Below are 11,293 nucleotides of genomic sequence, written 5' to 3'. Positions count from 1 at the left end.
GGGGCAACCCCTTTCGTTTCAATTTTTTTTCCTTGTCAGTGCTATGGTATTAGTAAATGGAACTATATATCTGAGACTTGATTGAGATATTTGTGTTATTTTTTGCCATATATGATATGACACTTAGATTAGGAAGATTTTGCTTTGGAACTGAGAATAACCATATATATTTTGTTTTTCAGATTCTGATGAGAGCACTCATAATAAGTACCGGAGAGTCCCGATTGGTAGGGCTGAGTCGTCCGCCTCCCATTAGGCCATAACCGAGGCATCGTCATCATCGGATGGCGATGTCGGAGTGGACCTAGATCCGCTCGCCACAGAGTCGGGCGACATGGAGGCCTTGGACGGCTCGGGGTCTACCTCGAGCAACATTTCCAAGAGGAAGAAATCCGGGCGTGGTCCGGGGAAGGTCCCGGAACCAACTGCTGCCAGCAACCGTCCTGTCATTTGCCCGACATGAGAGGGGTAAGCAAGCATTTCATTTGCATCATATTTTGTTTGCCACAACTTTGACACTCACATATGCTTGTCTTTTATATCATGCAGTCAGTGGGACTTTATCCCGACACAACCTAAGGGGGCACGCCCGCCGAACCACGTCATCGGCTTCCTCTTGAGGAAGCACTTCCCTGGATTGTCCAAGCCGGGTGATGACGATCTGCCGTCGCCAGGTTTAACCTGGGAGCATTACGTACACAACAAGGATGAACACGATGTCACCATGGCCACTTGGGTCATCAATGCTTTTTTGTAAGTATCTTAGCTTCGACCACTGTATTTTTTCATATCCAAATCCTTGCTTGCGTGGATGGTGAGAAGATGCCATATGCTTTCTTGTAGCAAACATTTGCTTGTGTGGATGGTGAGAAGCAGAAGGCGATCAAAGGCATCGTGAAATCTGCCTGAAAGATACTCTCTGACACCAAGCACACACTGCGGTACAAAGCCGTGATGCAGTGTCGGCCGCTGGACTTGAAGGGAGAGAAGATGACAAGGAAGACTGCTTGCCAGACCAACTAGTCGCGAGAAGAATACCTGTCAGTGGTAAGTGACTACGTAGGTTGCTAGTACTTTGATTCATCCCTCTTGTTCCTCAATTATTCGATTTTGTCTGACTAGGTGAAGGAACCCTGGATGAAGGACGATTGTTGGGAGGCCCTGGTTGACATGTGGTGTGACCCAGCATGGCAGGCGCAGCATGTGGAGAAGGGAAACGAACGAGCCAAAATGCCAGGCCCGACTCATGTCCAGGGGAGCCGGAACCTAACCGCTCTCAAGCAACACATGGTATGTGGATTAAGATGTTAACTTTTTTGCACGGTGCATCTTGGTTCATTCAACTTGATGGTTAATTTTGCAGGAGGCGAAGGTTTGTCGTCCGGTCCACATCCTAGAAGCCTGGAAAGAAGGCCACAAGGGGAAGGATGGCGCCGAGTTCTGCAGCGAGTCGGCGGAGGAGAAGTGGGGGACCTTCAAAGAGGTCTTCCAGGAGGTGCACGGGCAGGAAGCCGAACCTACGTCCAAGCCCCTTGACCCTGATCTTCTCATCATTGCTGGCGAGGGGAAGGGCCATGGCCGCCACCTCCTTTGCAACGGGGCGATCGCCACCTCCGGGCACCGCAAGCTGCAAGAGATACGCGCGTCGAGCACCAGCTCAACTCCGTCCATACGGAGTCGCCCAACAGCCGCATCACGTGAGATAGCGTGTCTCAAGGTTAGCATCCTAACCTTTTATTTATGTCCATGCCTCGAAATAGCACCGTTTCAACCTATATGATCCTAATGCCATGTTACAGGATTTAATGGCACAGCGGGCTGTTGAAGAGGAGCAAAGGCGGAAGGCTGAGGAGGAGTCCATAGAAAAGGAACGGGCAGACACTAACAATAGGTTGAAGATGCTTGAGGATCAACTACAGGTAGAACATTATCTAAACTAGAGTAGAAGATTCATTACATAGGGACGAACCACCCTCACATGACTCTACTCTTATAGGTTCTTATGCAAACTCGAAGCAGTGCAAGTGATGCCCCTCCTCCTCCTCCGGAATGTTAACCCGATGGCCTCCCCTCCTCAAGATGATCTATATATGAACAAGTGTACTTCTATTGTGACGTGCACGTGTTTTGCAAATAGAGACAATATGTATGAATTTGCGACTTGTGTGTGATGTCTACTAGGATAATACATTCGACTTGTGTGTGACAATATGTGGACTATCCCTAATTATGCATATATATGTGTGGACTAGCTAAAAATGCACTGTAGTGGTTTTTATCTGGAGGGATCAGAAAAGAAATAGATTGACAGCAGAATGGATGGGAAAGATTTCCGAGAGCTACACTCAGAAAAAGGCAGACTACCGAGAGCAACTCTCGGGAATATGGTCGTCTGGGACACTACTGTTGTGCCACAACTTTTCCGAGAGAAGCAGAAAAGCTCTCGGAAAAGAAGGAGAGCATTGCCGAGCCTAGCTCTCGGCAAAGCTATGTAAACTGACAGCTCCCATGAAGGATTGCCGAGAGCCACTCTCGGCAAGCATATCGTCAATTTTTTACTGATAAATGTGACCAGTGGGACCACATGTCAGTTAGAAAGAACACACACAAAAAAAAAGGATGTTGCATGTGCTTTGGCGAGAGCCACACTCGGGAAAGTAGACAGTAACTGACGGAGCCGTCTGCTGCGGACGGACATGCCACGTGGCTACTCTTTGCCGTGAGCGGCTCTCGGCGTTTGCAAGGTTTGCCGTGCGGTGCCTCCTTGCCGTGAGGTAGTGACGGCAAAGAGTGTAGTTTGCCGTGAAGGTGGGTTTGCCGAGAGTGACACTCGGCAAAGCTTGCTTTGCCCAGTGTCCGTGTTTTAGCACTCGGCGAAGAGCATTACACCCGGCGTACATGAAAATTCCAGTAGTGCCTTCTTCTTGACCTAAGCCCAGCCCGTCGAGAGCTACTAATTCCGAGAGTTCATGGGCTAAGCCCAATTCTGTTTCAACCTAAACGATCACCAGCACAAGCGCACGACTCCACAATTCTTCTCGGTCGTTCCCAGCCGGCGACCATGGCAGCAGAACGAGCGACGCCTCTCCTCAGCAGCCTGCCAGATGAGATCGTGATCTGGGAGATCATCGTTCGCCTCGACCCCAAATCCCTCCTCCGCTGCCGCGCCGTCTGCCGCGCCTGGCGCTGCGCCACCTCCGCCCGTGGCTTCCTCCTCGCCCACCACGCCCGCCAGCCCGCCCACCCCCTCCTCCACAGCGTCCAACGCATCCCCGGTCTCCACCGCTATAACATCATCGTCTTCGACCACCAGGACGCCGCTGACGCCCAGCTCCATACCGTGGCTCGGCTTGGCCGGTCATTCTCTCCGGAGGCCTCCTGCGACGGGCTCCTCCTCCTCTCCAGGCTTGAAAAGACCGGCACCTGCCACCTTATCTACAATCCGGCCACGCGTGAGCATGCTTCTCTTGGGCAACCGTGGGACTTCAAGACATTGGGGATGTACCGGCACCGCCCTACCGGCGAGTACCGTCTGCTGCTGCAACGGAGGGGCTGCAAGGACTCGCCTAAAGACCAAATTGGCTGCTATGTGCTTGCGTTGGGCTCTGACCAGCCACCGAGGTACATCGGGTTTCCGGACACAGCATTGTTGTGCTTCAAGAACCCCGTCCAGGTACGCGATAGCCTGCACTGGTACCCAATGTATTATGTGAGTGAAAGCAGCCCACTCCTAGATTTCGACAAGACTGAAAGCGAACTGATAATTGTATTTGACACCATAGCTGAGTCCTTTCGCCATATGCGCGCACCAACTGTTCCCACCTATTCATATATATTTGAGATGGATGGCACGCTCGGCATCCATAGCCGTGACAGGGACAGAGCGACTATTAATGTATGGGTGTTGCAGAACTATGAAAGCGAGGTTTGGGATTTCAGGTACAAGATTCAATTGCCGGTCGCAGAAATTTGGAGGAAGTTTGAACCATGTGTTGGCCATTGGGATTGGAATGTGGACATTGTTTCGGGGGGTGGTGACGTGCTCTTGCTTGTCAGATTTGGTGGGCATCTGCTTCATGTTGACACTGATGGCAAGTTGATCAACAGTTTCAGTCATTGGTTTGAAGATGTCTATGTGTCTCGGTGTAGGCTCAAGCAAAGTCTTGTTAAACATACCTTTTTTCCGGCTCTAAAAGGTTATGCTGTGAATGCTTCGCCTTTCGTCTGATGGCTGTTGAGTGAGGTGGCGATTCTTTACGGCCTACCTATTGTTTCCTTATGAAGTTATGAGCTGAAGTATCTTTGAATTAGATTAACTACGAGGCTACTGTCCTCTTCTTCTTTTTTGCATCGATGTATACATTCTATGATCTGAAACTCTGACCGTTATGTGGTTAGATGAAATCTGTGCTTTCCCCGGTGCCCTTTTGGACTGAAGTGACCAATGCTGTGTTGAATGCTCAGCTTTTAAAATATTCGCCAACTGATCCGCCTCATATGTCTATTTTCTAGGGCTGGGGAATTGGCTTTGCTTTATCGTAATCATACAATGTTCCCCTTATTCTTAGTACTCAATTGGGCCAGGGAAGTGGCTTTGCTTATTTTAATTATTCAGTGGTCTTCTTAGTACTCAATTGAGGGAATTGGCTTTGCGATTATTTTAGTTATCTAGTTGTCTTCTTAGTATTCAATTGTCAGCAATCTATGTGGTATATGTCTCATATCCCTCTTCTTTGAACTGAAGAATTGACCTTACCTTTTTATCTAGTGGTCTTCTTAATAATTGATATATAGAGTATTCCCTGTTTCTACCCTTTCTTGTGGCTGAGTAGCTGACGATGCAAAGAGGCAGATTTTCCTCTTTGTTGACTTGCAAGCTGCGTCTGATTTTTAGAAGACCTTGAACACTTAGTCAGTAGGTCCAAGGTTTTGGCTACCGAGGGGCACTTTTTTCTCGTGGGTTACAAAGAAACTTGATGCCACGGTTACCATGAAATTCCGAGCAAATTTCGGACGAATTTCTTTAAATGAATTCTAAATCCGAACAAAATTCGTCTAGAATTCATTCGAAATCCATTCAAATGCAAAAGTTAGGAATTTTTTGCTCGGGAAGTAGATTTCTCATGGGGTACTGGGAAACGCGGATATCGGGCGGAATCTGAATTTTCCGAGCAGTACCCAAAACCCTGATTAGGTCACGTACGAGTCAACTTCTCAATGGAACCTTCTGTCCTAAATTCATAATTCGTTATTCTTTATGAATCAATTGTATCTGGTTAGGTAGTTATTATGGAGACTAATAAGGTCATCATTATAGCAAGAATTGTACTCCCTCCGTTCCAAAATAAAGATTCAGTACAAAGCAGTACAACTTTGTACTGAATCTGCGGCACTTATTTTAGGACGGTGGGAGTACATAGTTATATTTGTCTCGTTCTGAGGAGTTTTAAATTTTAATATTCTTGTAGGATATGGACTGATACTGCAATCTGAAAATTTATGAATACCTTTTTGTTCTTCTGTACTGACACCGTTTTTAATCATGTTGCACTGCTTGGAACGAGCTCTTATATTATTTTCCTTTGTCTGCCAACTATTTTAAGGATTAATAATGCTTCATGCAGTGCACATTCTGAACAAAAGTTCGAGAAATAAAATTTGCACTATTAAATACAAAGAGTTTTGCCATGGTGTGGCACATTGTGTTCATGTCTTGAGCAGGACAGCACCATGCCTGTTCTGTGACTGTACAGCTGTAGAATTAAGTTGAAAGTCACTCTGATCACACCCGCATCAGATTGAAAGTAAGTTCATCATCCAGACTAATTGATCCAGTTGAAATTCTCTTCACCTTAAACCGTATGATGTGCTCTTTGGTGCAAAGCTCGCATGCAGCTGTACCAGAGCTCATGGTTGATGTAATGGAGCAAACTGAACAGTAGTCGCCTCAGTTTGGTGCCATGTGTATGCTCAAACTGGTCCTTATAGGGCAAGAGAATTCAGAGTACTAGTTTGAATATAGACCGGTGGGTGAGATTGAGTTGTCCATGGAACGGCAGGTGCATGCACAGCTACTAGTTACCACACTACTGTACATCTATAATTTCTTCACCTCGAACTGCTGCATCAGTTCAGTCGTTCTCTGAAGAAGGATTGCACCTTGGTGGAGTTCTTGAGAAGCTATAGGTAGCACTGGACAGCAGCTTCTGTTGCTGGAATGGAGGATCTGCATAGGCTTGGAGGATCAGGTTGGGGAGGCCCTGAAGAGTGGGGTCTAGCACCAGCTGGATGGAACTTTATAAATTGCATCTGTCCACTGGCATTGTCAATTCATTCAGTTAATTCTTACGAATGTCAGGAGAGTTGGATAGTTAATTAACTCCAGAGCATTGACCGTGTCACCGATTCTGTTTTCTTGGTTCTGCCGCAGGGGAACATCGTGATGATCTTAGCAACAATCCAAGCTAACAAGATGGCTGAAGACAGGGTTAGAGGATGCAAGGGTTGATGTTTTGCTGAGAGTGCCTAAATTGGAATTGCGGTCGGCGTGATAAGATGAGCAATCTTTTTTGCATTGCATCAGACAACTCATCAACTGAAACATCACCCCAACGATTCAGCCAATCATGCAGCATGACCAATGGTGCGACATGGCATCCCGACTTCTAACACTTGGTGCTGGCGCGAGGGTTTAGTGCCATCATAAGAGCTCCCATGTGTAGAAATTTGTTACAATTTATTCTTGTTTTCTTCACTATGCGTGGAGCACTGTTGTCGGTCAGATAAATCTTTGTCCCGATGGTCACTATTGTAGCTTATAAAACTAAGTTGATGCAAACTGTAGTCTTGAACTCATTTCCCCTGTATAAACATGAATTATTACAGTCTTGAACTCATTTCAACTGTACGTGAGATCTTATTTGTGGATAATGGGCATAATAGGGCATGCCTGTGTGAGATTAATCTTGTAATGTTATCTCAGTTTCACTTGAAATATCAGACTCTGTATGTGTTACATGCCAAGCATATGAACACTGCAACTAGCCTGAATCTAGAGGAATTTTATGCAAAAATACACTATGGATCAAAGGACGAAGAACTTTATGCAAAAATACACTTTGAACCAAGGGGTGACACTTGTTAGTTTATTTTGATCTTAGAAACAGCAAACATTTCAGTAATTCCACAGTAGGGACAACTTTATATTTCTTATTCACAGCGACTGCAGTTGCTTTTTCTGCAGTGCTTACGCAGAGATTACCTTTATGAAAAATAATAAGCCATCCCTAGAGTACAGGCAGAAGACATCATATTAGCATCTGCTTCTCATTGAAACATCGAAGGCACATAACAATACTCAGTTCCAGCACGAAATCTGCAACATCCATCCGGTGCGAAGCAAGCATACATCCAGCAAGATCAAATGGCGCGAATAAGATTCAAATATGAAACAAGCAAGGACTTATTTGTCTAGCACAGTAGACCAAGTCACCCTTCACCAAGATAGAGACAAACTGAAGCATTATTTGTTGACAGGCACATCCATGGATGTTCGCTTGGAAGTAACAGCAGTGTCCAAGATCACCATTTTTAGAGCCCTTTTCGTCGGTATTAGAAATTCAAATGCATCCAAGTATCCATCTCTATGGCAATCACGGATCTTCTTAAGCCACATGACTCAAAAAACAGCAGACCAAGTCACCTTCACTGAGATAGAGGCAGGCTCAAGTTTAATTTGTCGACAGGCACATCCATGGATGCTCGCTTTGAAATAGCAGCAGCGTTCAAGCTCACCATTTTTAGAGCCTTCTTGACCATATTTCAACTTTAGATGCATCGGAGTATCCTTTGTTACGGAAATCACACATCTTCTTAAGCTACATGACTCGCCAATAGTGCCACGAAAGAGCTCAATTCTGTGAGGTGACCCACGGATAAACACAAACGAACTGAGAGACAAATTGAATCCACTCTGCAGTTTTGATATATCAACCTCTATTGTTGCCTCCACTGCCCTGTACAACATTGCTAAAGTGATGTCAACTGCACCACAATCCCCATGAATGCGATTCGTGAATGGCGTGCAAGGCATGGTTAGATTGCAGTAGTCTGCTGTCCCGTCAACTAATTGTAGATCATCTTCTTCTTGCTCTCCTTTCTTAATCCTCATGTCAAACTCTATTAGAACAGAGGAAGTCATTGAGATGCCTCGCTTAGGTCCAGTCATCTCAATGAGAGAACCCTGCAAGACTATTATTAAGTAGCTCCTCATGGTAACACCAGAATTTTCTAAAGCTTATACTTCTCCTCTAGCCAATTGGAAATTGAACTCAAATAAATGAGAAAATGATTTCTATTCACAAAAAACTAAAATAATGTGAGTTTTTTCACCATAAACATAAGTCGATTGCAAATGACACTTAACGTTGCTAAACCAAACATAATTAACCATAAGCATGCTACATATATGCAAAAGGACAAACTCATCTTGGTATAACATCCTCCAACCGCACACATATTTGCATACAAGAATCCATGAAAATAAAATCCATAAAATAGAGCCAGCATCACCAACACCTCAAAAGTTTATAGGAGTAATTGTCTTACAAGAATTAAGGATCCAAAATTATCCGACTTGATATTAATTAAATACATATTAGTCTATTACTGGTTAATAGATCACTAAATTACACACTATAGTTTCAGTAGTAAGTTTCTTCTAACTAATTGTAATTCCACAACATGATCCTCCAATTGGTAACACAAAACTAAGAACATAATTAATAGTATTTTCATTACATATAGCAATCCACATGAGATAAAAGATATTAAGCATGTACAATATTCCACCTTCGATCCCAACTTTTATGATTAGAAAGAGATGAAGTAGTTGAAGTATATACCCAAACAATGTTTATATTTTGATCCATTTTGTGCAATGCATGTGATGGGATTGAACTTATAAATTAAAATAAATGAATTATTTGAAACAATCTGTAGTGCGGGAAACAATCTGTGAAGGGGAGCCTTGGCGCAGTGGTAAAGCTGCTGCCTTGTGACCATGAGGTCATGGGTTCAAGTCCTGGAAACAGCCTCTTACAGAAATGTAGGGAAAGGCTGCGTACTATAGACCCAAAGTGGTCGGACCCTTCCCTGGACCCTGCGCAAGCGGGAGCTACATGCACCAGGTTGCCCCATTTGAAACAATCTGTGCAAGTAAAGATATGCACCTGACGCATAACGATGGGATCATCCCTGCTATGATTAATAACATAATTAAGCAATTGATCTTGACAATCCCGCACTGCTATGTATCCATATAGTTGTATGGAGTCCATGTTAGTAGAAATTCTAGCTAACTTTAATGAGAAAATTTTCATCATGCAACTAGTATAATGCACACAACACCTTGCCCTATCAGGCCAGCAATCTGTGGGTTCTGTTTTCATCATTGGCTCCAGTTGTGCTTCACCAAAAAAACATCTGTATTAATAAAAAATAAGGTAAACACATCAAAATATCCTCCTCTCCCATTTCCAGTTTGGTATGGATACATGAGTTTATATGAGACTTATTTATTAATGTGATATCTAAAAAAATTGCTAGGACAAAATGCATTATACTCCCTTAGTAATAAAGAAAACTATGAATTGGCACCAACTGTAACAACATTGTTGCAGATTGAGATGGCTATAATATGAACACTAATTGTGCATATACATAACTAAGCATGTTGTAGATAGCTAGCCTTTTGCTATATGTATTAGCATATACTGCTCACACAAAAATCGAACCATTAGCATAGACACTAGACACTAGTAGCAATTATCTTTCATAAGGATGATGTTCCTGATAAGGTCACCAAATAGTCTATGGGACTGGATCCTGGTTAAAAACTTAGCGCTTATTACCCTGGTAATAGGCATTCTAGATAGGGCTGGAAAAAAAGCTCGAAGCTCGTGAGCTAAACGAGTAACTCGCGACTCGGCTCGAAATACTCGAACTCGAAGAATAACGAGTTGAGTCAAGCTTTAGTTGAAGATCGTTTATATACCAAGTTAAACGAGCCAATCTCACGAGTACTCGTGTAACTCGTTAGGATCGATACAAGAGATCAGCTAAGCACCCTGCGTCCTAGGCACACAACACAAGGCCCAGCTGCACTACGAATATGAAAAAAAAATGATTACTTGTGAATTTAAAATATACATCTTAAACATGTACAATGTTCACAAACAATGTTCATTTTTATCTTATTCGTAAGGTTTTATGCTCATATCCTTAACGAGCTTAACAAGCTAAACGAGCCAACTCGCGAGTTATACAAGTCGAGCCAATCTTGGATTTGAACTCGTTATAATAACGAGTCGAGTCGAGCTAGCTCGTTAATGAAATGAGCTTTAGCGAGTCGAGCCGAGCTGGCTCGAATCGGCTCGAATTCCAGCCCTAATTCTAGAGCTTGTGATGAGTGCAGTGAGCCTGAAGGGCTGCCTGACTCTGATGACTTGTTAGATCCACCTATTACCCCTGAAGTGCTAAAAGGGATTCCTTCCATGTTAGATGATCATAGTGTGATCTGGTCTAAAATCTCTAAATATGGACGGGGCAAGCACCCCAGGAAAGCCTTTTCAAAATGAATTGCCTTTTTGGAATATTAGATAGATCACCACCCCTGGGAAAAAAACATGCATCTTGGATATGATGCCAAGATTAACCCTAGTATTATTGCTATCCAAGAGACTAAGAAAGAGCAGCTTTCTACAGTTTTCCTTAAATCTATTAGTGGTAATAAGAATTTTATCTTGCAACATTTGCAACCTATTGGCATCTCTAGGGTCATCCTAGTAGGTGTTGATAGTGATATCTTTGATATAGTTGACTGGACTTTTCTTAGTTCTGTTTCACGTAACTTAGAGTTAAAGCTTGTGGTAAAAAATAGATTCATTGTTGTACATGGGTCTCCCTATGATGAGGGCAAGCATGACCTCATTTCTGAATTACATAGTTTGTTCATCGATGATCACCAACCAACTTTGATTGGGGGTGACTTCAACCTAGTTATATATCAGAAGGATAAAAGTAATGGTAATATCAACCACTCCTGGAGTGACAAGTTTAATGCCTGGGCTGAAATCTGGAGTCTATTAGAGATCAGAATGCCAATAAGGCAATTTACCCGCAAATAACCAGGAGAACTTGATCATGTCTACCATAGATAGAATTTTTTGCACTACTGAAACAGATGTCATTTTCCCTTTAAGCAACTCTCAAGCCCTTCCTAGGATATATAGGT

General features: G+C 43.6%; 1 protein-coding gene across 1 annotated transcript in view; it reads right to left on the bottom strand.

Moving 5' to 3' along the window:
* Window positions 1-7,678: 7,678 nt before the first annotated feature.
* LOC119280011 overlaps window positions 7,679-11,293 on the bottom strand; it is a 16,986-nt gene continuing 13,371 nt past the window's right edge. The window contains exons 4-5 of the mRNA XM_037561025.1: window positions 9,231-9,466; window positions 7,679-8,242 (exon numbers count right to left, since the gene is read on the bottom strand). Of these exons, the coding sequence (XP_037416922.1) occupies window positions 7,679-8,242; window positions 9,231-9,466 (800 nt within the window). The remainder of the gene's footprint in view (window positions 8,243-9,230; window positions 9,467-11,293) is intronic.

Source organism: Triticum dicoccoides, chromosome 3B (assembly GCF_002162155.2).
Source record: "Triticum dicoccoides isolate Atlit2015 ecotype Zavitan chromosome 3B, WEW_v2.0, whole genome shotgun sequence".
Taxonomy (NCBI): Eukaryota; Viridiplantae; Streptophyta; class Magnoliopsida; order Poales; family Poaceae; genus Triticum; species Triticum dicoccoides.
Note: the sequence above shows the minus strand (reverse complement) of the source record. Positions and strands in the feature narration are given on the sequence as shown.